This window comes from Anolis carolinensis, chromosome 3, assembly GCF_035594765.1.
Source record: "Anolis carolinensis isolate JA03-04 chromosome 3, rAnoCar3.1.pri, whole genome shotgun sequence".
Taxonomy (NCBI): Eukaryota; Metazoa; Chordata; class Lepidosauria; order Squamata; family Dactyloidae; genus Anolis; species Anolis carolinensis.
Genome location: NC_085843.1, coordinates 220545768 through 220571919, shown reverse-complemented (window position 1 = coordinate 220571919; position 26152 = coordinate 220545768). Strand labels below are relative to the sequence as shown.

The 26152-nt window shown below is 43.9% G+C and overlaps 1 protein-coding gene and 1 non-coding gene across 5 annotated transcripts in view; both read right to left on the bottom strand.

Annotated features, from left to right (window-relative positions):
- Positions 1-26152, bottom strand: part of mypn (myopalladin) — a 97196-nt gene that overhangs the window by 7199 nt on the left and 63845 nt on the right. For 3 of the 4 annotated variants that reach the window (XM_008115176.3, XM_003223692.4, XM_008115178.3), the window contains 8 exons: positions 13480-13572; positions 8698-8919; positions 4926-5075; positions 4184-4266; positions 3702-3828; positions 2867-3074; positions 1345-1510; positions 347-480 (listed from right to left, as the gene is read on the bottom strand). In XM_008115176.3, coding sequence (XP_008113383.1) covers positions 347-480; positions 1345-1510; positions 2867-3074; positions 3702-3828; positions 4184-4266; positions 4926-5075; positions 8698-8919; positions 13480-13572 — 1183 coding nt within the window. The remainder of the gene's footprint in view (positions 1-346; positions 481-1344; positions 1511-2866; positions 3075-3701; positions 3829-4183; positions 4267-4925; positions 5076-8697; positions 8920-13479; positions 13573-26152) is intronic. The other variant, XM_008115177.3, reaches the window with a different exon arrangement.
- On the bottom strand, positions 2599-2698 carry mir5445 (microRNA mir-5445). Its single transcript, NR_130045.1, has one exon. It is a non-coding gene; the product is annotated as a microRNA mir-5445 (primary transcript).

Sequence of the window (26152 nt, the reverse complement as noted above, 5' to 3'; positions counted from 1 at the left end):
AGATTGTGAGTCTTGCTGGCATCTTGTTAGTGAGTTACAATAGCATAAATCCTATCATAATATACTTTGTGGTTGTTGAGGTGATACCTCACAACCTCTGAGGATGCCTGCCATACATGTGGGCGAAACGTCAGGAGAGAATACTTCTAGAACATGGCCATACAGCCCGGAAAACATACAACAACCCTGAGGCGATAATTCTTTATTAACCAACCCCAATGTGTTTCCATGGCCAAGTGGGAGTTCAGACTCTGATCTCCAGAATTTTAGTCCTTTGCTCAAACTACTACACCATACTGACTCTAAAATAAAGTTGTGTACCTCTGACTAAATCATGACTACTTACCATAGATATCCAATCTAGCAGTACAGGAGACAATGCCAACTTCATTTTTTGCAGACAAAGTATACCAACCAGCATCCACCTTTTTAGCAGGCTGGATCAAAAGGCAAACATAGCCTGTAGCATCTTGGTGCATGCTAAAAAAAACCAAATGGTCCCTTTATAATTTACAGTTAAGTTTGACACAGCCTGGGCCAGTGTTACATTACAGTCATAAAAGAAAATCACATCAAAACAAAATGTGGGGAGTGGTTGCATTTCTATGGAAGAACATATGCTGGACATGGAGAGGGCTTCATTTTCAGTCTTTGGCATCTCCCAGCAGAGCTGAGACAGCTTCCAGTCGGTAGCAATGCTGAATAGTCTGACTTATTATAAGCCAGTGCCTTATATTCTGTGTTTTCAGCCTTGGTTTTTTGTGTGTACACTCATCAACCAAATTGGTGGCATAAGCAATTCTGTTGTGTTTTACAGACTTTCATTCCACTCAGGTCTAAAAGATCATCACAAGTAATGGAACTGAATGTTTGCCCTATATGTATATAATGTGATCCACCCTGAGTCCCCTTCGGGGTGAGAAGGGCGGAATATAAATACTGTAAATACATAAATAATAAATAACTGTATTGGATTTGGTTTTTCTGGCACATGCTCATTGAATAAATTCACACTACACAATTAAAGCACGATGGTTCCACTTTCACTGCCAGGGCTGCATCTGATGCAATTTTTGGGATTTCTTTTCCCAAATTTTTTCGAATTGTGGTTGGTTGACTATGTGGATGCAGAACTATGGATACAGAGAACCTACTCCAATAATATTATATTTTCATGTTACAGTGGATATAAATGGAGTTGCAAGATGAGAGGCACTTCATTATAGGGCAACATCCTGTTATTCCTTAGGTCTTGTGCAAAACAAACTTTTTGAACAAGAAAATCCTTCCTTCACTTTAGATTATAAAAGGAGGGTGTATTATTTCATTTCCATGGAAACCTACCTCGTCCTTTCTCTGTTGGGAGGGATGGTTTCATTGTCCTTCTTCCAGTAAAAGACAGGAGGTGGCATCCCAATCACTCTGCATTCTAATCGGACTGGATGTCCTTCTGGCACACCACAGTTCTGTAACTTTTCCAGTATTACTGGAGCCTTTTTTACTTCCTTTGCTGAAAAAAGAAAGATGTCTTATTTTGCAAGTTGTTTTCTGCTACTAGAAACAAAGAAAACCAAAACAAATGTCCAGAGAAGAGTCTGAAAAATGATGACTTGAAAGGAGTAGGGTCAGGATCGCGCCTACAGATATAAAATGTCTTTCCATGTTGGAAATTGCTGAAATCAGAAGATACAACATGACCATTTTTAGCCCTGTTGGAAAGGAGTGGAAAAGGCTATTCTTCTTTGTGGAGGAGGCACATTCCGTTAGAGCAGGGATAGGAATCTTGCAGACCTCCAGATATTGTTGGACTCCATCTTCCATTATTCCTCACCATTGCATCCCAACACCATCTAAAGTTTGCATGATTTGCCTCAGAGCATAAATTATTAACTCTCTCCAGAGATTATTGGATTCAGATTCTCATAAAGCTCAACAGAAAGAGATTTGGCAGTCTACCACATCTGGAAGCCACAGGTATCCCATCCCTGCTTTGCTGCTTTAGAGCATCATGCAACAAAATATATTTGCATGATAAGAATTTTCTTTCATCTGGGAGTGGATATCTATAATGGGGCATTCTAGACTGCTGCTCAATGTACATAAGGCCTCATCAGATGCAACGAGAGAAGTGTCTTCTCCCTGTTTTTCTCTGTTGTTGGCACGGAGTCCACCTGAGCCCATCACATGATGCAGGGCTACTTCCAGAGGGCCTTGGTGGGGCTCCATGTTCCAACGCGGCAGAGGAGCCCGGAGTCGGATGTACATTGAACAAGGCAACAGGAGCTGAAGATGAAGCGGGGACAGACAGGGAAACATTGTAGGAAGGCAGAGGATGGACCCTGATGGTAGGGAACAGAGCGTGATGGTTTCCTCCACTGTCCCAAGATTTCCCCTGTTGTTTTCCACTTTACCCCTGGCAGTCTGATGCTATCCACCCTATAGTTTGGATATTACTGCATGAAGTGACAAGTTTTCCCATCAACAGCAGGGAATGGGTTTGTCATGGAGAGATGGCAGACCACTGCCAACTTTGTGTAATAAAGTCTTCAATTAGTAGTTTGATACCACTGCAATGGGTTTGACCTATGTAATTTTTGCTTACTGCAGTACACAAAATTATCTTCCAGAGAGCTCTTAGTACTTAGGTTAGAGGAATTACACTAGAGCTCTCAAGCAGAGAATTCTAGGTACTTCATTAAACTACAGATCCCAGGATTCCTTAGGACTGACATGACAGTTAAGGTAGTATAATGATATAACATAGATATGTGTGCATACTATATATTCATAAAGATGAAAAGACAGGAACCATGAGATTACAGTTCATTATGTGGTCTGTGCATTAAAACATACAAACCGAACTCACCTACAACACTAAGCTCCAGACTGAATGAGTTTTGCCCCGTCTTATTAGTGGCGATGCAGGTGTAAGTCCCCGCATCATTCCGTGTGAGAGGGTCAATGAGTAGTGAGTGGACTCCAGTTTCTCTGACCAGCATCTTGTGAGTGATATCTGGTAATATGGGTCTGCCATTGAGAAGCCACATCAGCTCCGGAGGTGGTAAGCCACTTACCTAACAGATGAGATAAGAGCTATAGGCAAATGATGTAATGACTGTCCTATTGGACAGTTGGTTAATTTATTGCTGATTGTACAAGCTGAGCATTCTTTATTTAGAATTACAAAATACTCCAAAATTGCCCACATGGGTAGCAGAGATAGAGAGGTCCTTGCTTTTTCATGGTTCAATGTACACAAACTGTTTCATGCACAAAATAATTTAAAATACTATATAAAATTACCTCTAGTCTATTTATATGAAACATAAATGAGTTTTGTGCTTAGGCGTGGGTCTTCGATATGCATTATGCTGCCATATTTTTAAACCCAGCACAGGGAACTTAATTAATTTCTACACTTCGATTCTGTCATACATTTGTCTGGGTATTCAAGAGCAGCCAGATTATGGAACATTTTCTTTCAACGAGATGGCCTTTGGTCTCCCCTTAGGTCTATGGTTTTCTTGGTTTGAAAAGCTAGATTTCATAAAGCTGCATTGTTAAAAGGCATACACTGGTTTTTCTATAAATGGCAAATCGCCTCAACCCAGCCATAGGAGTTCATAGGAAGTGGGGCACATTTTCTCAAGAAAGAGGGATAAACATGAACACAACTAGGTGAGTCAAGCAATCCAGCTAACCTTGCAGTCTAGCCTACAAAGCCGTCCTTCATGAGCAACCATGTCCCCAGGTGCCTGTAGAAAATACGGCCGGAAAAAGCGCTCCTGTAGGGGTTCTTTATCTCCTTCAGGTATACGTGAACGCCCCCTGCAGTGAAATAATATGTGAACAGGATGCAAGATAATTGGATGGATTCCCATGTAGAAAAAAAAATGTGGTCTTCAGGTAAGATTGAGCCCTGGATTCACTCCTTCCAAATGCTTTTTCCAACCTTGTTTCCCCTAGACATGTTGAGCTAGAACATCATTGTTCCCAGCCAACCTGGGGCTGATGGAGAATTGTAATCCAACACACTGAAGGCATCAATTGAAGAAAGCCTGTTTAAAAATAAGGCTGTACTTGAGAATCCAGAAATGTTCATATTCCCAGGAATACTCAAGTAGCCCTCACCTTCAATGTAGCAACCTTCAAAAGGGAGATTCTTGGTTATTTGTTTGTTTACCTGTGAGACTGTTCAGCTGTTGTTAGTCTACCACGCAATGGAGGAGTCTGAACCATCAAGTGACCAGAGCAGCTGATTCTTCCCTGCCAGAAAAAGTACCAAAAATTAAGTTACATGATTCATCATGTATATCTGCCCCTGCACTGCTATATCTCTCCTCTCCTGTTATCTTATGGGATTTAACATTACATAAATGTAATAGAACAGGGTTGTCCAAATCTTCAAGGCTTCCCTGGGCAACACTGGAAGAATTGTCTTGAGCCACATATAAAATACATGAATGTCAACGATAACTGATGAACGACATTGCAACAGAGTCCTCTTGTTCTTTATATTATTACTTAATTTTAATGTTTTTTTTTGTTTCTTCTTCTTTGCAATCATAATGTGAATTATGGATAATACTCTGATGTTTGTAGATGTAACATAGTTTGATAATTCAATTCCGTTCCATTATTTTCTACAAAGTTCATGCTTGAGAACTGTGGAATTGAGTTACTAAATAAATAAATAAATAAATACAATCACCAAAGAATTCTTATCATGTTTTGGGTAAGTTTACGATTTTGTGTTGAGCCGCATTCATAGCTGCCTGACCCATGAGTCACGGCTTGGACAAGACTGTGTAATGGTATATCAGTGATAATTGCCTTTCCAAAATAATGCTTTTTTGCATACATCTCTCAAAGTCTGCAGATTGGGATAATAAATACTTTTTAAAAAATGGGACATAAAGCCCTACCTGTGGATTTGCAGCCATGATTGTGTAGTTCCCATCATCATCATTTGTAGTTGTTTCAATATGTAAAGAGCAAGTTCCATCACCCTCTCTGTTCATCTGGAAATGTTCATTTCTCTTTGAAATTTGCTTGCCATCCTTGAACCAATATACCTGGAGATATTGTAAAGAAAGAGAGCTAGCATACGTCATGTAGTGGCCAAGGCTGTGATATTATGGGCACTTTCCTAAGAGTAATAAATCCCATTGGACTGATTATAATTTCTTTCTCAGCGAACAAAATTAGGCTAGATTGGAATGAACTATGTACTTTTCATGTACATGAACATAAAAAGAGCCAAGTTGGATCAAGCCCAATATCAATGTAGTCCACATTCTGTTTCCACAGTGGCTAACGAGATGCATTGCAAGAGAAGTCCATCAGCAAGGTGTGAGTTTGTTACCGCTGGTTCCTTCAATTCAAATCTCATATGTGTGATTAAGGCCACTACACTGCCATATAAAATTCAAATTATCTGCTTTGAACTAGATTATATGTGTAGACTCATATAATCCAGTTCAAAGCAGGTAATATAGATTATCTGTTTTGAAAATCTGGATTATATGGCAGTGTAGAAGGTGCCTAACTTGCTAGGTGATCAGAGCATACATATCCTTCAATCTCATCTCTACCCATCGATCTACAATGTGGGATAAGAGGCTGCAGATTTATTGGACTAGTGCACAGAGCTGTGTCTACAGTAAAGGCTATGTAGAATATACAGTATAACCACTGAGGCCCCTCTACACTGTGCTTATATCCCAGGATCTCACTCCAGGTATCTGCTTTGAACCGGATTATACGAGTCTCCATTGCCAGATAATCTTGGATAAGAAGATAATTTGGGATCAGATCCTGGGACATAGGGCAATGTAGAAGGGGCCTATATGAAAATGAAAAGACTTTTTCAGACTCCTGACCCGTTATAAAATTATGAAGACTTGTGCCCCTTTTACACTGCCACATAATACAGATTTTCAAAGCAGATAATTCACATTATCTGCTTTGCACTGGGTTATATAAGTCTATACTGCCATATAATCCAGTTCACATTGGATAATCTGGATTTTATATGGCAGCGTAGAAGGGGCCTAAGATAGTATCTCCATCCTCATCTAACATTATAATCACTATGTCACAGAATTCCCACACAGTCACAAATTCAGTTGGTGCCCTTGGTTGAAACACTATCTTTCAAACTTACTTGATTGGTTGGATTGTGAAAACAACATGGTGGACAAGGCAGAAGTTTGTACAAGGACTGTGCAAAATTATCGTCAATCCTCGTAAGTCGGATCAAATTAATTAAATTTATACTTATGACGTGATATCTGACAGGTAGGCGTGGGCCAAGCAAGAAACTAAAAATCAAAACTTACTCAATACTTTTTCATTTGAATTTTGTAAACCTTGGAAGCCTCCCAAGCCTCATTTTCAGCGCAAGCAAGCAAAGCAAAGCCCAAAAGGCTGCCATTCCTCTTTAAATTAATGGTCTCTTGCCATTGGGAGAGGTAAGCAGCAGAGTTCGCTGGGAAAGAGACTGAGAAAGCACAGAATACTGGGAAATGTACCGTATTTTTCGCTTTATAAGACGCACTTTTTCTCCCCAAAATAGAGGGGAAAAGTCAGTGCGTCTTATAAACGCAATATGACCTCACGTGGGCGGAGCTGTCTGTACGTCCCTTTCAGAGGCCCCTACATCACGGCCCTCTGAAAGCAGGCTGCGCAAATGAGTCGGAGCCGCCCGCGACACAAAAGCTGGGGCGATGGGTCCAGCATGAAAGGCGCGCCGGGCAGCCCGAAAGAGCGGCCCAGAGGAGGAGAAGGATGAGGCAGGAGGGCCAGAGGAGCCCGAGGAGGAGGAGGAGGAGGAGGCGGCGCTGTGCCCGCCGTCGGGCCCGCCCGGAGCCTGCTCTCCCAGGCGGCGGCGGCGAGGAGGAGGAGGAAGAGGAGGAAGAGGCGGGCGCCCTCCGCGCAGCCAAGATGATGGTGCACTGCGCCGGCTGCGAGCGGCCCATCCTCGACCGCTTCCTCCTCAACGTCCTCGACCGGGCCTGGCACATCAAGTGCGTCCAGTGCTGCGAGTGCAAGTGCAACCTCACCGAGAAGTGCTTCTCCCGTGAAGGGAAGCTCTACTGCAAGAATGACTTTCCTCCTCTGAAAACTAGGTGCGTCTTATCATCAGGTGCGTCTTATAAAGCGAAAAATACGGTAGTTTGGGAAGGTGAGGAGCCTTATGCTGGAGAATTCAAAAGGCCCTACCCTAAGTTACATTTCCCAGAATTCTGCTCAGCATCAGAAAGCTCCAATTCAGGAGAAGTGAGAGATTTGTCCCTTCGTAAAAGACAGCCAGAGTTCCAAAAAATTGTTGAATTTTCAAAGAGGAGGACTGACTGATACTTCTAGTAAGCAAATCTCTGTGCTTAGGGAAAAAATCCCTAAATGGGAGTTCTATTGATTAATATGAGAGACATTCAATGAGATAACTGTTGTGGCTTTAAAAAACACACACACATTTTTGTCAAAACTTTAAAAAAATTCCTAAACTCAGTAGATGTATGAATATTTCTGAAAATTGAGGGGAATGATCCCCTGTTATCTTGTATCATTGTATAGAAAATTCAAGAAGACAGCTCTTGTAGTTTTTTAAAATGTTGTTTATAAAAACTTTGAAAATTCCCTAAAAATCCATCCATTATAGTAACGAATTTTTCACTAACGATACCTTAGAAACACTTTCGAAATGAAAACCTGGCACCCCTCATTTTGTATGAGCTTTGAAACCTTTTTCATCGATCACACAGCCCTAGTATGTACAGTACTAAGCAGAGTACAGAGATAGTAAAATAAATAAAAATATATCATTCCCGAATATGCATAAAATAGCAATCCTAAGGGTTCATTGACTGGAAGCTATAACAAGTAACTGATCTGAAATTGACTAGACTGGCTTTGAAAATACTGTATCCTAGATATTGTTACGATAGTTAATGTAACAGGGAATGAATGCAATTGCCTTGAAATCTGGTTCTGGGAAAGGAGGGTATAAATGGTTAACAACAGCATTTTGAGCTTTTATTTCTTCAGTTAATAAAAGGTAAAGGTTTTCCCCTCACATTAAGTCTAGTCATGTTCAATCCTGGGGTTGGTGCTCATCTCCATTTCTAAGCCGAATAGCCGGCATTATCCATAGACGCCTCCAAGGTCATGTGGCCAGCATAACTGTATGGAGCGCCGTTACCTTCCCGCAGGAGCAGTACCTATTGATCTACTCACATTTTCATGTTTTCAAACTGCTAGGTTGGCAGAAGCTGGGGCTAACAGTGGGAGCTCACCCTGCTCCCCAGATTCGAACGGCCGACCTTTCAGCCAGCAAGGGGACTCCTTCAGAGTTAATACTAATAATTAATTCCTTTTTATAAAGGCTGCAGAGTGCCTTCAGTGAGATTGCCAGAACCACAAAATGCACAGAAGAAGAAAGGAAATGTTTAGGTCAGCCTTCTCTAATCTGGTCTCCCAAAATGTGTTGAATTACCCTTCCTATCTCTCTGGGGCTAATGGTGTGGAAACATGTGAAGACCATCTGGATTATATGAGGCCCCTTCTACACTGCCATATAAAATCCAGATTATCTGCTTTGAACTGGGTTACACAGCAGTGAAGAGACGTATAATTCAGTTCAAGGCAGATAATTTGGATTAAGTGAATTGTTTTGGTCTTTGGGAAAACACCTACCTTGGGTATAGGAATTCCAACAATCTTGCAAGTGAAGGCAGCAGGATAGCCTTCCAAGACACGGAAATGCTTCAGTCTCTTGTCAAAGATTGGAGCAATACACTTCCCTGTAGGGATCTCATCATGCTCGATTTCATCATCTGATTCATCTACCGGTGTACGTTCAAGTCGAAATTCTATTTCATTCATCAACCTCTGCTCAAAGCTGGAGATTTTGTATTCCTGAAAAAAAAATAGTATTGGGAAAAGTCATTGTTTTTAGTATGTATTCTTTGAAACCAGCACATTCAAAGCAACTTAAAAATTATAATAGTGACATTTCATCGATTTTAATCATTATGAAACAATGTGAATTTAGGTGAAAAAATGAGAATATGAGGAGACTCTAACTTTTTTTTATCTACACACGTGTGTAGTAGAATCTCACTTATCCAACATAAATGGGCTGGAAGAGCGTTGGATAAGCGAAAATATTGGATAATAAGGAGGAATTATTAAACAGCTGTTTCTCTAGGCAGCAATGCACAGCGGGCCTCTCTGCGCACTGGGAGTCCACCGGGAGGGGCGAGATGCGGCTGGTGCAACAAATCCCAGAATCCTTGGCTACTGGGCTAGAATGATTAGCATTGTAGTCCAACTGGAAGGAGGAAGCTGAGGAAAGGTAGACAGAGAAAAGCGGATCTGGCACTATCCACGGCTGGGGGATTCTGGGAATTGTAGTCCACCAAAGGAACTTACTGAGTGGTGCCTAGAATCATAGAATCGTAGAGTTGCCTTTTTGCATCTGGGAAATGAGAGGCAGAGGAGCAGCCAGTTGAGCGAATCCAGCACCAGAATCGCAGGCTCTTGTGCCACCTGAGAGAAGAGCAGCACCAGCTGTAGAGCCGAGAAATCCCCCACCATCAAGTCTGCGCCAGCCATGTCTCGCCCCTCCTGGCATGTGAAGAAGCCTGCTGCGCATTGCTGCCTAGAGAAACAGCTGGGAGGGGCGAGATGCGGTTGGCACAGTCTACACTGGTTGCATCTCACCCCTCCCGGCGGGTGTCTGGACTGCGTCGGATAATAAAGAACATCGGATGAGAGAAGGTCAGTTAAATGAGACTCTACTGTATTTTTTTCTCCATGCTTTTCCTGCATGGCAAGAGGTTGAACTGGATGAGCCACCATACAGTCGCTTATGACTCTATTATTCTAATCCAGTATGAAACATTGCATCTTATTGCAAGTACACTATGGATAGGGAGGGACCCACTTGTTCTTGTATTTTATGAAGTCGACAACATGTGGGTCTGAAGTAGCCTGTGATCACATCAGATCAGGATTAAATGCTGTGGGAAGGAGAGTCCAATAATTTTCCCAACAGCCTTTTTTTTTAGTGGTCATCAAGTCAACTTTGACTCATGACCACCTCATGAATGGAAAATCTCCAAGTCCCCTGTCACCAACAGTTCAGATCTTACAGACTCAGGGCTGTGGCTTTATTGAAGCATCTATTCATCTGGAAAGTAGCTTTATTCTTTTCCAGTTGCCTTTTATCTTACCAAACAATATTGCTTTTTCTAGTGAGTTATGACTTCCCATGATATGACCAAAGTACAACAGTCTCAGTTTAATTTTGTTAGCTTTTAGGGAAATTTCAGGGAAATTTTAATTTGCTCTAAGATCTACTATTTTCTTTTTTAGCAGTCCACAGTATCTATAGAACTTTCCTCTAGCAACATATTTCAAATGAGTTGATTTTCTTCCTATTTCTTCATTATCCAGATTTCACAATCATATATAGAAATGGGAAATACGACGGCCTGGATAATCCTACTGGGATTGGAACAATTTCTACTGGTATCATTGGGAAAGGTTTGAATCTCTGTTTTCCAATACTGTGCTCTTTTATCTGGTGTTCCCCTTCTTTCTTTTAATAGATCCTAATTACAGATCTTTTGATTCACATTTTACTTGACTCTTTATAGTCTTCAAAAAAAGTGTCATTCACAAATGCACAGAGCAGTGACAGACATATCCATGAAACAGAGTGAGTTTAGCCACTAGATGGGGGACTTAATGCACCTTTGGAAGGCGATGCATTGTGGATTTTCACCAGCTGGCAGCCAACACCTTGGCTTATAGAATTTCACCTTGTTTAGTTTTCTCTTTCATGTAGCATGCGTCAGCAAATTGCTTTACAAAATGGGCAGAATTCCCATCTCAGTTACTTGCTTCTGATGGGTTGTTACAGAATGCGTTCAAAAATAGAAAGGCATGCATTTCTGATAACTCCAGCTAAAGGCATTTGTTCCAGGGCAAGGGGTTCCAGAAAAATTACTCATATGCTAACATCCTGCCTTGAGATATAACCCCTCCCCAACAGAGCTTTTAACAATTATTTTTAGGGACAAAAACTCCCAGAATCCCTTGGATGATACTTATACTGGTGAAACTAATGGAAACTAATTCTAAAGTCACTTTCCTAAGCTCTGGTCAAAAACAATGCTAGTCAGAATACTTCAGGGTATTCCTGAAGAGTACTTCTGTACATTTTAAAACTAATATTCCAACAGTACTAATTTCCAACCCAGGGGGTGGGGGGGGGGGGGGGGAGGGAGAGAAATAAAACACCAAGTATATTTTGGTTCTGGCTAATACCCTCCAACAGAGGTACTTTCTGGATGGGAGTCAGCAACAGTTATAAATCTGCTTTAGTTCATTAATTAGTACGATAATTCAATGACTCTCACGCCAATGGACAATCCCACTCACTTACACCAGTGCAAGAGCCATTTCTGTTTCTTCATCAGATCAAAATGGGTACCTCTCCAAAATGATAAACACTGTAATTGAAGTGCTTAATAGATACTTAACATGCCATTACCTTCCCTTTCCCTAACAGCACATTATCAGTTTTCTAACTGGACATCTTTTACCAACTACACATTAAAAACAATTCTGGAATACTGCTGAATCTCAGAAAACCAGTGGCCCTATCCCAGCTCAATTTATAGATTGTGCTGATTTCATCTGTTATAACTGGGACTTAGGGCCCATCCAGACAGGCCCATATCTTAGGACCAGTCGTGTTTTTACTGGAGATGTCCAAATGATGCCTCCGGTAAAACCAAATTAATTTGTTTCCCTGCTTTGTTCTGAATTAAACACCGTGTAAGACCCGTATCTTAGGTAAGATCCGGGTCTCACCAGGTATGGGCCCTGTGTGGATTGGGCCCAGGAACCAGGTCACGTGATCCTCAGGCTCAATCCACATGGCCTTCTCCATTTCCCTGCTTTGTTCCAAAATAATTAAACACCTTGTAAGACCCGAATCTTAGGTAGGATCTGGGTCTTACAAGGTGTACGCCCTGTGTGGATTGGGCCCGGGGACCACGTCACGTGATTCTTGGGCCCAATCCACACAGCCTTCCCGGTTTTTCAGGCTCCAGGAGCCCGAAAAACCAAGAGGGCACCTACACCCCTCCTCCCCAAACCCCACAAAACCCCCTTAAAAGTAAAAAAAAGTACCTGGCCGCCATTATAGTCCTCCTAGCACCCTCCTGGTACCAGGAAATGATGCGCTAGGAGCAGGACCGGTCGGAGATAAATTTAAATATTAAGCGGGGGCGCTGAAAAGCGCCCCCCGCCGGCCCCGCCTCCTGCGCCCTGGCCCCGCCTCCCAACCAGCGTGCCCTGGCCCCGCCTCCCGTGCTGCGTGGGAGGCGGGGCCAGGGCACGCTGGGTGGAAGGCGGGGCCAGGGTTGGCCCCGCCTCCCATGCTATTCGCCCTGGCCCCGCCTCCCACGCAGCGTGGGAGGCGCGGCCAGGGTTGGAAAGAGGGAGGCTTCGCCGCCCGGGGAGGGGAGGAGGGATCGCCTCCTCCCCTCCCCGGGCGGCGAAAGAAGCAGGCTTCGCCGCCCGGGGAGGGAAGGAGGCGATCCCTCCTCCCCTCCCCGGGCGGCGAAAGAGGGAGCCACAAGGCCAGGGCGCACTGGTCGGGCGGCGGGGCACCGTCAGAGCGGTGCCCCGCCTCCCTCCCAGCCTGACGGCGCCCCCCGGGACCTGCGCCCGAGGCGGCGGCGTCACTGGCCTTTATGGTGGGGCCGGCCCTGGCTAGGAGACCAAAGAAGAGGAGAAGTTTCTTTTAGGGGGCTTTAGGGTGGTTGCATGAAAGACTGAGTTTTTTGGGGGGGGGGGTGTGTAGACATAAACTCACACCGAAGTGGGTTTTTAAACTCACTTCAGCGTGGGTTTAAGTGATGTCTGGAAGTGCCCTTTGAGTGCAATTTTACTGTAGAATGAATGCAATTTGATGCCACTATCAGCCATGGCTCAATGCTATAGAATTGTGGGAGTTGTAGTTTTGTGAAGCACCAACACTTTTTGGAAAAGAAGGCTAAAGATCTTGTAAAACTACCACTTCCAGGATCCCATAGCATTGCGCCATGGTGGTTAATGTGGTGGCCAACTGCATTTATTCTACAGTGTAGATGCACCCTTAAACACAAGTGTCAGGGAATAAATAGCAAGCTCTATGCACGATAGCCCATTTGTATTAATGAAGGATGTCCCCTCTGTGCCTATTGCAGGGAAACATAGGTGCTTAAAAGGCACACACAGCATTTACACAGAATTGAAAAATCACAGAATCTGTAGCCTCGGAGGGAGAGAAGAGCAGCCAGCATTTGCTGAACTTTCCCATTGTCATTCTTATTCCCTTGTGTTTCAAAAGTTTTTAGATTGTAAACGCAAGGCTAGGGAACTTTTCCAAGAGGGTACCCTGGGTGAAGATGGCTATACCTTGGATACATCCTGAGCTGTAAAGTTGAAAGTTGTGGCATCATTACTTGGTCCCTGAAGCCTGCAAGCCAGATTTTCATCATAATTCGTTCTCTAGTGGAAGGAAATAATGGTATGAGGAAAACATTATTATGACATTCGGGGCATGATTTTAACAAAATTAGGAAGGCAGTTACAAAAGGAGGTGGTGGTTCTGAATACAGAAGGGAGTTTCAAAGGTGAAATAAATGCAAGACTTATTAGTGGAGTATATATTTAAATAATTAAGATAGCACAGAGTATAAATAGCCTAGGGGTGGTTATCCTAGTGATAGCAATGAAAAAATCTGCTTTGGTTAAAAGAAAACTGGATGGCAAATTCTGAGGATAAAAAATCTTTCAGTCCATTCCCATCGCATGACTGAGATTTGATAATGTTTAGGAAAATGGAAATCAGCTTTAAAATCAAAGACATTATGCTTGAATTCCCAGATACTTGGGAGCTTCATATCAAATGCAGCTAACAGCGTGTTAAAGAATAGTATGGATTACTACTGTGTTGCGTTTCCTGATATGTTTAGTTATTTGGGAAACAAAATAAAATTAAGAAATACATCAATTTGAATCAATGCAATTAAAATACAATTTTGTTGACCAAGATAAAAGTAGAGAAACATGGTTCAGGGTTCCTCAGAATGGGGCAACTTAGAAATACAAGTACAGTAATTCATCACAGATAAAACAGTTTAATAAACAAGATTCCACTTGGTCACCAGTTTCCTTTCCCTGGTTTGATGAATTTTTAATTTCCCTTTTCCTATCACCAGTCAAAGTTTAGTCAAGGGTACCAAAGGGTCTGGCTAGGCAACATCTATGCTATCATTTGATATGTTTTTTGTCCTTTCTTATCTGTCATGATATACAAACCTAAATGCTTGAATTACAGAGTGACTAGGCCTAGTGTGTTATCTAATGGGATCAAAAGGGAGTCTGTAATAAGGTTTTGGAGTTGATCCATCAGCTGCTTCAGGTACTCCCTGAACAAATACTTAGCTAGTAACTGTAGCCAGAACTTAGCATAGCCTTGACTGATGTGCCAACTGTAACTATATCTGAAGAGCCCAGACCTATGACGTATGCTTGTTGCATGTAGACTAGATTATTCAGTTACATGGATAGAGGATTAGCCTACTATCATCTCTATACAAAAATTTGATTCAGTATGTAAAATAATATATTATATGCTATACATTCAAATATATTCCATAGTAGGCTACATTTCAGGGGAAGGAACTGGCAAACCATCCCTAAGTATTTTTTGTCTTTAAAAAATCATATAAAATTCATGGGTTTGATATAAATCCAAAAGGGACGTGAAGGGCCACACACGCAGTCATGTAATTTAAAGGGATAATAAATTTTCTAAGCTAAGTCAACATCAGTCTTTAGATTGTCCAGAACACTATTTAATGCATTCCTCACATTTATCTGGTTTTTGTGTCCTAACAGTTACGCTTATTACAAGGGTTGAATGAAAAGTAATGCCTCTACCTTAGGTTCTTGGGTTTGGATGGGAATATTTTAATAAATCAAATGCAGAAATAATCCTTAGAATGTGCTCTTTAATTACCACTATTCACTTTTTCATATAATCACCAGACAATTGGATACATTTCTGCCAACAATGAACAAGTTTTCTGAAGCCATCATGGAAGAAGTCAACACTCTGTTTCCGCAACCAACGTCTCAGAGTACCCATTGTGTACAGATCTTCCAATAAAACAGCTTGCATTCTCTGATGAATCTCCTTTGGGGTGACACCTTCTGCTATCAAGAATTCAATGACTGCACGTTGCTTAATTCGCATTGACTGACCATCTGCGCAGAGTTCCATACTTTGCACTTTAACAACACAACTGTTCAATGCCAAGGCTTCCTGCCAAAAGGAACTGTAGAGGAGAGTCTACTGAACAAGCCAGTACCTGCCGCAGACCAGTACTGCCATCTGTTGAGGAGTTATGAAGGTGGAGGCATTACTTTTCATTCAATCTTCAGATTATTTCAGTGGTAATAATAATCCATATTACAATAGTTATTGTTGCTGTTGTGTGCCTTCAAATGATTTCCAACTCATGTTGACCCTATGGTGAACCTATCATGGGTTTTCTGCATCTAAGAGAATCTGGCTCATCCAAAATCACCCCGTGGATTTCCATGGCTGAGCTGAAGTGAACTGGTGTCCTGGCACAGTCCAACACTCAAGCCACTACACCATGCTAGCTCTCATGCCAAAAGGCAAATCTGAAATATGATTCATCAGTACAGAAATTTGACACCCGTCCAGCTTTACTGAGTTCACTTATCCTTTGGAATTTTGAAAAATATTTTTTTCAAATAAACATTGAGATATACATTTTCTATGGTGGATTCTGTGATGCAGCCCCTTGAATTATGGTTGCTGATGAGATCAGCAAAAGACAAAGCCACTTCCTCTGCTAATGCTCTGCAATCACCATCAACTTAGCATCAACCTCCTTCCCACTAGAAGGGAATTCCACTATGCAGGACACTTCAGTTTCACCTGCCCTCAGAAGAGAAAGCAATGTCCTATTAGGATTGAAGTCAGAAGAAGGAGTTTGTGTTGCAAGCCACAGAGTAGTGGTCCTCAATGGTTTTCAAATCTGACTTCATCACATGGGCTTTCTTACCCGTTGTAGGATGCTTCCAGCATTTGACTAATTTGGGGAATGGAGCCCGCTGGATCCCATCAAATGACACACAGGTACTTCCGGCAGGGCTGTGACTCCAAACTGTGCTGGAAGTGTCCTACAATGGAGCAAGGAGAATATGGGAGTTTCCCGTGTTCCCATTGCCAGCAATGGGGACAGTTCGGGGTGAAGTTGGGCAGCGACACTTTCGACTGTGTGATGGGGAAGGCAGTATTGTAGGCAATGTGGGGCACAGAGCAACTGAGTTAAACTGTGTTTAATTAAAACACGATTGGGACTAGCAAAAAATGTAGCTTCATTGAGTACTCTTGTTCAATGCATCAGTCAGTCTACCAGCCATGACTTCTCTCAGGTATATTCTATCCATTTTCAAATTCTTTGTTTTCTTACTTTCTTTACATGTTTTCCTATATATTCACAGTCCTCGTGATAACAGCCCCCTCTACCTGCCAGTTCCCATTCCAACTATTTAGCTCATGAATATTCTGGAAAATACACGTATAGAGACAAAGAATGTGGAAAATACTTTGGATAAAATAAATGACAATAAGTAGGTTAGCACAACATTTAAAATGGGGAGAGTAAACATTTTACACCATGTAATCCGACTCTGTTTATGCACAAATAAGTCCCACTCTGGTCAATAGAGTTTTTTTTCCAGGTAGTTACACACAGGATTAGAGTTTTAACATTCTTGGGTCTACATTCAATCTCACAATATATAAATAGCTCATGGTATCAGCAGGTAGCTCTGTCATCACTAGAGAGCCATGGTGGCCATTAATATAAAAGACTAGATGGTGTTTCACAGTCACCTTCTAAGTTATTTATTTCACTACTTCAGCCAACTTGAACTTGAGTGCTCATGATTCATCCATAAAAGAGTATCACATGCTCATGTTTGGCTAGAAAAGATTCAACAAGTGACTCCATCAAAGAAAGTGTCTCCAGAGCCACCAAGAAACCAGAGAGATTGTATAATTTTAGTTGTTGCTTCAAGGTAACATATTTCCATCTAGGCTGGTTTTCTTTTTCTTTTTTCTGCATCTATGGATTCGACCATTAGTGGATTAAAAATATTCAAAAGAAATCCAAACATCAAATATTGATTTTGCCATTTTATAAAAAGATCACAATTTTATTACGCCATTGTATATAATAGGACTTGAGCAACCACAGATTTTGGTATCTACAAGGGGTCCTGGAATCAAATCCCAGTATATACACTATAAATAAAGTGAGTAGCTCATTGATGCAAACTATATGACAACCAGCCCAAAACTGGTACAAGAAGTTCCCCAAACTTGATGGGGTGGTAGGGAGAATCCATATTCCATATTATGCAATCACTAAGGTGCTATTTCACAAATAGTACTGCCATCATGTTTTAATTCAGTCTGCTTCGACACACATGGTCCTAGGATCTATTCTTAGCATAGGACCCAAATCTTGCTCAAATGAAATAATATTTTAAAAATTAGAGTAATAATTTTAAAATAATTAATTATAATATGTACAACACTTCTTTACTAGTAATCTGTGTAATTTATTTACTCTTCAAATGAATGCTACTTATTATTCAACTGTCCAGTTTTAAGCAGGACTACAATGTATTTCCATAGCTCTGTTCCTGGGATATGGGGGGAGGACTCAGCCTCCAAACTTCCTAATATTTTCTCCGTTGAAAAACAACTTTGGGAAGTTGCCAAGTATGTGTATAGGCTATCCAGCAAGAGACCAGTATTCTAACATGGTTAGATCATTAAACTCAGCAGAAACCAGCATCATATCTGACAGACTTCTATGAATCATTGTATAGATGTAATAGTCATTCACAAAGGCATGCTGATCATTTAAGAAAGTCCAATCCCAAAGATCTAAGAAGAAATCTAAAACCTACAGTAAGAAAGCATGGTCTTGAACATCTACCATTAAGAAACCAATCAATCAATTTTTAAAAAGCGTGGTACCAAATCCTGCACTTGATGACCGAAACCCCGGCTTTTAAATTAATTTGAACTCGCAGCGGAGAGTTCCGCAGATCACTCACCAAAAGGGAACGGAACGGGACCGCAGCAGACTATTATTAAAAGATCTTTTTTTCTTCACTTTCCCCTTCCCTGCACTATGTAACAAATCCCCCAATAAAAGTAGCATTTATTTTAACAGTAACACTCTCTATCTGGTTATTTTGTGTCATTCCTTGACTCCTTCCTTTGCATGTAATTTCTCTCTCTCTCTCTCACTAACCCGTCTGATCTTTAAAACCCTGGCGGAGGCTTCTCCGCCATAGGTTAATACGGCGGACGGTACAAATTGGCTCATATCTTTATCAAAATTACCCCTAGCACACTCATCTTTTAGTCCTAACCCTTTTTAAGGCCCCTGACTCAAGGACCACCAGCGGAACCGAAATCGGTCCAGTTCTCGGCACCTCAACAGCTGACTGTCAAACGGGACCGACTGCTCCTTTCAAGCCAAACTGCTGCCTTATCCCGGACTTTCCTCTCCCCGCGACCCGCGGAATGGTTTTAAGAGATCCCTAGCCCCTTTCTGTGAACTGGGGATGGGGGGATCGCTCTCTCGCTGGGGAGACATAGTTCTCCAAGGACCCTCACCCTCTCTACAGCTGCCAGGGGGTGCCCGGACGGGCGCCCTCCACGTTTCATTCATACCTTCATAATTTTATGAAGGAGAAGAACACTCTTCCCCAGACCTATCCCTGGACTTATGAAATCTTATACTTCCCAAGACTGCAACCCACATGTGCCCCTTCCCCATGCCATCTCTATGAATTCCTTCATCACAGATGAACTCTTTTTCCTCATGTATCCGTGAATTTTCATATTCTATGTACCTGGACACCCTCATGACTCACTGTTGTATGGATTTCTAAATCGTTGGGCTAACTTCATGAATTGTGAAATCATGCTGCTAGAACTCCACTCCTATGACTTTCCATATTGGGTTCCCCAGATGTTGTGAACTTCGTTCTTATCAAATGTTTTCAATTGTTTATATCATTCATGATTCCCCTTTATGCAATGTAACCCACCTTTATGGATTCTCCCTTGCTTCCTTGAAATCTATCTATCTGCCTATATGTATTTGTACTCTTTGGGATCCCCGGAAAATATGTGTTTTTCCCAGCTGGGTTTATGTTCCAACTTTATTTTAATTTTCATTCTATTTCATATAATTGTCAAATCATGAAATCAAATGGGAAATATTTTGACCCCAACATGAACCCCTGCTCCTATGACCCAGGCTTCCTTTCCCAAAAAAACAAAAGGATAATCTGCCACAGCTTAACCCAATCTAATTCAGATTGCATGGACAATATAAGGCTTGAGTCACCAAATTCGGAGTATAGTCCTAAAGGTGATTCAGCCCCCAGAGCAAACATTGTCATATCCCAGGAAATTCCAGGACACCTCAGGAAGGCGCCCTGTGGAGCCTGTCAATTTTGGCTCATCAACACCCATCACCACTTCCCCTCTGACACCCCAAGGCATATCTAAAATCTGTGAACGTGACAGGAACCCGGACATCCTTGATGGGTGCCATTAATTCCTTTAGAAATCGGTCTGGCAGGAGTTAATCTGATATTTCCTGCCCTGGCACTTCATTGTTTCAATAGCTCCCGCCTCCTCCTCTCTGATTGGCCCGAGTGGGGACAAAAAGCGGCTCCCCATTGGGCCAGCAGAGCAAGGCGGGAAACGAAAGCCCGCCTCGTTCAGCCTTCTAGCCTATCCGCGATCAGATGGGCGGGGGAGCGGGGCGGGAAATTCAAAGGGCTGTCAGACCGAAACATTGTATAAATATGGCTTTATTTTGAATGTATGTTACGCTAGTAGACTGAATGATTGCGACTAGTGTCCTTTTCAGCTGAATCGCTCAATAAAGACTCCTTGGCGGATTTTCCTTCAACTTTGGCGGACCTTCTTCATTTCGGCTCCAGGTTGTATTGCGGTTCATATTCTCTTATTGGCTCCGCCAAGGTCCGTTCTCTCAGGACCGGATCGGCTCTCCCCTTAAGGGGCCCGATCCCCTAGAAACGCGGTCGACAACATAATTTGGCTTTACCACGAAGGGACTTGCTTGGAAGTTCCAAAGATCAATTTCTAGGCTAAAATTCCAAGCGGCGACCTTGGTCCAGATATTCTGGAACAGGTTGGGGAGAGAAACGGCTGCAAGGAGGGCCCTCCGACCAACAATTTGACCTCATTTCACATCTAAATTTCTCTGGCAGTCCCTTTCTCTCTCTAGATCTGATTCAGGGTACTGAACAAAGGAGCCAGATAGGAGGAAGCAGATTTTTAGCTCCTCGAAGGAAAGGCGCCAACGTGAAACAGGGGACGCCCTGAAAAAAAGGGAACCGGCTCCGTTGTTGAGACCCAGGTGGGCGGAGCTCTGGAGGTATTGCACTTCGGATCAGGGCTCGGTAACAAATTCCTGGTGAAACGCGGGAACATCTGGCACCTGGAGGTGTGTGAGAACAGTCTGGCTTGCAGATTACAGGTTCAAGGATCGTGGGGTAGGGGAACGGTTGTGTTCCCGGGGCATCTGCGGATTCCACGAACGCCAGCCATTCAGCCTTGGTGGAAGGAACTCTTGGAAGGACGAGCTGCATCTGGCCGGTTGGGTGAGTCGTTACTCCATTAACTGTCAGGGTAGGCAGGGGCTGAGCCAAGGATGGGTGTTTGTTCAGCACGTCTAGGGTGTCCCACCCCAGCAGACATCCCCAGGGATTCTCCATTGGGCAAGATCCTGGCCAATTGGGGTGGGCTTGCATCGAAAAACATGGTGCAGGCCAGGTTGGGCTAACTCAGCGCGCATAAGTGACCCCTTGTGGCCCTTGAAGGGGGAACAGCTTGCCCCCCCCCCCCCCCGCTTGAGTCGCCGAATTCGGAGTGTTGACCTAAGGTGACTCGCCATGGGGAGGGCAGGTGGTTCCAGCTTGCTTATGCCGCAATGTTCATGGCCCTAAGCCAGGGAGAGAATTGGAGGGGGTCGGGGGTCCACGTCTTCCCATGCAGAGATTTGGGCTCCAAAAACAACCCCCCCCCCAAAGATTCCTCTCTAGACCCTTTCCCCTTACCCCCTCCTCCAGAGGATTTTCTGGACACATTTGCTTGCCCTCTCCCCCACCCCATCAGCCCCCCCCCCCAAGAAATTCCCCTCCAGAGAGTTCAGCCCAGTCTAACGTGGAGGAGGGCTCCCAGCTCCCTCCCCTCGCATCCCAAAAACACACTCGATCCAAAACACTGTTCCTCTTCCCAACACACACACACTCAACTATTCTTCGCCTCTCCACCCCCCCCCCCCAACCGAATCCCTCTAAGCCTTTTCCCATTCCAAGACTCCTTCCCCCTTGCGGCCCCCTCCCTTAATCTCTCCCCCTCTTCCTCTCGCTCATCCTTTTGGCCAGAGGAACAGGGGGAAAGGAGGGGCCGTGGGGAGATGAGGACCATCAGGGGAAGGAGGAATTGACTGTTCAGAGACCATAAAACATCCATTGCCATCCTCTGTTTTATCTGAAGCCTGAATATTGGGTCAATAGTTTTCCAAAAAATTATTTTCCCCTCTCTCCCTCCCTTTCAAAGCAATTTGCTTCTGAATTTTTGAGTCACAGTTCAATCCCCTTTTTCCCTCTTCTTTTCTGTTTGTTTTCAAAACATTACCCATAACTCCAGAAACTCCCCAAAGATCCAAGAGGAACATAAATTTTTAGACTGACAATTTGCATTTTTGTGGGTTACAATTTGCAAGTGGGATCTTTGATCTGGCATTCTTTCAAAATCGTCAGGTCACATCTTGAAGTTAGCTCAAACTAAAGGGTCCTGTGTCCCCAAAGACTCCTTTCCCTTTTTCCTTTTTTTCTTTTCTTCACCCAATCCCTTTGGGCAACCCTGCAAAACCCCTCCCCTTTTTGAATCTCTCTCTCTCGCTCTGCCCCTCTCCCCTCTCTGGGGGTTATTGTGTATCTTTGGAAAACCTTCCATCTTCAGGGACTGGCTGAATCCTGCCTGGGGCTTCCCTGTTCTCTGAGTAGTATTCTTTGTTTGTTGCCTTGATTTTGGAGTTTTGTCTGTCCTTTAAATATGGGGGACCAAGTTTGGTTCCTCTTTCTCATGGTTTTCTTCCTTGAGCTATCCTTTCTGTTTCTCTCTCTCCCTCTTGTTTGCTATTTCTTGAATGACTGTGTATACAATGGGTTAGGGGTTTTACTAACACTCTCTCAGTATAAAAGGGACCGTTGGAAAATGTAGAATGGGAACCCTGGCACCCCACATGGAAGGCACCCCACTCCGACCTGGACTACCAGGACCATCATCCGCTCCTGTGGCTATAAAGGGACTCTGAGAAACCCAGCTCAGATAAGGCAAGAGCAACCAGTGGGGTGCCATCACGGTGATGAGGCCCCCACCCATCAGCTGGTTCTAATCCCTGGCAGGGGTCGTAAGACTGACCCTGAGCAGAAGAACACCCCCCTTCAACTGCAGGGAGGAAAGGGCGCCCCCACGAGACCAGGAGAAGGCTGGCAGGTAAGGGCGACCCCCCCTCACCTGAGAAGAGGCGGCAGAGGCTAAAGGTGTGTCCCCATGGAGCCACGAACAGGACCCTCGCTGTTGGTCGCTGGGTCAGGCGCGAGTGGGGAGCCCTAACATGGCTGCGAGGGTGCCAGAGGAACCTTCAGTATTGAAGATGTCCCAGAAGGTATGAATGATTTATTTCCATTTTTTTTCCTCCTTTTTTTTCTTCCTTATAAAATTAACCCTCCGCACTTAGGGTCTTGGGGGAAGGGGAGTGGGGAGGGGACACGTGATCTCTTTTCTTTGCTGTCTTGAGGCATTCTCTATCCCTTGGACCCCCCTTCCCGGGTGGAGGTGCTGGACCTGGCTGTGGTCACTAGGAGGCGCCTGGTGAAGATGGCATCCCGACCTCCTCGAAGTCCTCCTGACCTCCTACACCGCTTGCAAGGTGCTGGAATCCGTGCCAGGATCCATCAAGAGTGCTCTGGAACCAGAACCAGCCCCCACCAGCGGCGAGGAAGACAAAGACCTGTGGACTGCTGACCTGGGAGACGACCTGAGGGTGTTGTTCCGGAAAACACCTCCTCAGGGCCTGCCGCCCGCAAACTGTCCTGACCCACACCCTCCCGCGGCCTGGAGAAAGACCAAACGCCAGAGACAAAAGCACAAGACCCCCTCCAAGGACCCCTCCAAATCCCATCCTCCTAGCACCACGGGAACACCCCTTTTTGGACCTACAAACATTTGACAGCTCAATTTGACAGCTGTCAAATCCGCCTGCCAGCTGATCGGCTCTCACTTCAACCCCCACTCAGAGGGGCCGGCACTACGATTCCGCTGGGAGCTGTCCATGGTACTACCTCAGGAGCTGTGAGTTCTAATTTTCTCTCTATTTTTTCCCTCTCTGTTCCTTCCCTACCTTTCACCGCTGGGAGCTGTCCAGCGTGCTAACCCTAAAAATGCTAACCCTAAAAATGCTAACCCTAATTCTCATTGTTTCTCTAACCCTCCCTGTCAATTTCTCCTCTTTCTAGCTGTAATCCTTTCTTCTAATAATAAGCTGCTGCTGGTCGCATTTGCCCGCTCTGTTCCAAATTTGTCGCAAAAAGAACCCTTCGAACCCCTCTCAGCAGATGGCCATGCTGCCGCTGAGAGGTTACAATGCTTATGTGGTAGGGCAGGGGCGAAATGGGCTCCTCCCACTTCGCCCCGCCCTCCCGAGTGGGGTTATGATGACTGAAACCCCGGCTTTTAAATTAATTTGAACTCGCAGCGGAGAGTTCCGCAGATCACTCACCAAAAGGGAACGGAACGGGACCGCAGCAGACTATTATTAAAAGATCTTTTTTTCTTCACTTTCCCCTTCCCTGCACTATGTAACAAATCCCCCAATAAAAGTAGCATTTATTTTAACAGTAACACTCTCTATCTGGTTATTTTGTGTCATTCCCTGACTCCTTCCTTTGCATGTAATTTCTCTCTCTCTCTCTCACTAACCCGTCTGATCTTTAAAACCCTGGCGGAGGCTTCTCCGCCATAGGTTAATACGGCGGACGGTACAAATTGGCTCATATCTTTATCAAAATTACCCCTAGCACACTCATCTTTTAGTCCTAACCCTTTTTAAGGCCCCTGACTCAAGGACCACCAGCGGAACCGAAATCGGTCCAGTTCTCGGCACCTCAACAGCTGACTGTCAAACGGGACCGACTGCTCCTTTCAAGCCAAACTGCTGCCTTATCCCGGACTTTCCTCTCCCCGCGACCCGCGGAATGGTTTTAAGAGATCCCTAGCCCCTTTCTGTGAACTGGGGATGGGGGGATCGCTCTCTCGCTGGGGAGACATAGTTCTCCAAGGACCCTCACCCTCTCTACAGCTGCCAGGGGGTGCCCGGACGGGCGCCCTCCACGTTTCATTCATACCTTCATAATTTTATGAAGGAGAAGAACACTCTTCCCCAGACCTATCCCTGGACTTATGAAATCTTATACTTCCCAAGACTGCAACCCACATGTGCCCCTTCCCCATGCCATCTCTATGAATTCCTTCATCACAGATGAACTCTTTTTCCTCATGTATCCGTGAATTTTCATATTCTATGTACCTGGACACCCTCATGACTCACTGTTGTATGGATTTCTAAATCGTTGGGCTAACTTCATGAATTGTGAAATCATGCTGCTAGAACTCCACTCCTATGACTTTCCATATTGGGTTCCCCAGATGTTGTGAACTTCGTTCTTATCAAATGTTTTCAATTGTTTATATCATTCATGATTCCCCTTTATGCAATGTAACCCACCTTTATGGATTCTCCCTTGCTTCCTTGAAATCTATCTATCTGCCTATATGTATTTGTACTCTTTGGGATCCCCGGAAAATATGTGTTTTTCCCAGCTGGGTTTATGTTCCAACTTTATTTTAATTTTCATTCTATTTCATATAATTGTCAAATCATGAAATCAAATGGGAAATATTTTGACCCCAACATGAACCCCTGCTCCTATGACCCAGGCTTCCTTTCCCAAAAAAACAAAAGGATAATCTGCCACAGCTTAACCCAATCTAATTCAGATTGCATGGACAATATAAGGCTTGAGTCACCAAATTCGGAGTATAGTCCTAAAGGTGATTCAGCCCCCAGAGCAAACATTGTCATATCCCAGGAAATTCCAGGACACCTCAGGAAGGCGCCCTGTGGAGCCTGTCAATTTTGGCTCATCAACACCCATCACCACTTCCCCTCTGACACCCCAAGGCATATCTAAAATCTGTGAACGTGACAGGAACCCGGACATCCTTGATGGGTGCCATTAATTCCTTTAGAAATCGGTCTGGCAGGAGTTAATCTGATATTTCCTGCCCTGGCACTTCATTGTTTCAATAGCTCCCGCCTCCTCCTCTCTGATTGGCCCGAGTGGGGACAAAAAGCGGCTCCCCATTGGGCCAGCAGAGCAAGGCGGGAAACGAAAGCCCGCCTCGTTCAGCCTTCTAGCCTATCCGCGATCAGATGGGCGGGGGAGCGGGGCGGGAAATTCAAAGGGCTGTCAGACCGAAACATTGTATAAATATGGCTTTATTTTGAATGTATGTTACGCTAGTAGACTGAATGATTGCGACTAGTGTCCTTTTCAGCTGAATCGCTCAATAAAGACTCCTTGGCGGATTTTCCTTCAACTTTGGCGGACCTTCTTCATTTCGGCTCCAGGTTGTATTGCGGTTCATATTCTCTTATTGGCTCCGCCAAGGTCCGTTCTCTCAGGACCGGATCGGCTCTCCCCTTAAGGGGCCCGATCCCCTAGAAACGCGGTCGACAACACACTCAGAAGCTGTTGAAGACTATACATAAGTTTAGCTATTGTCAAATCTTTCTAAGTTAATATTTATAGCAGAACACTGCTGAAAGCTAAGGCATGGTCTCTCTACGAC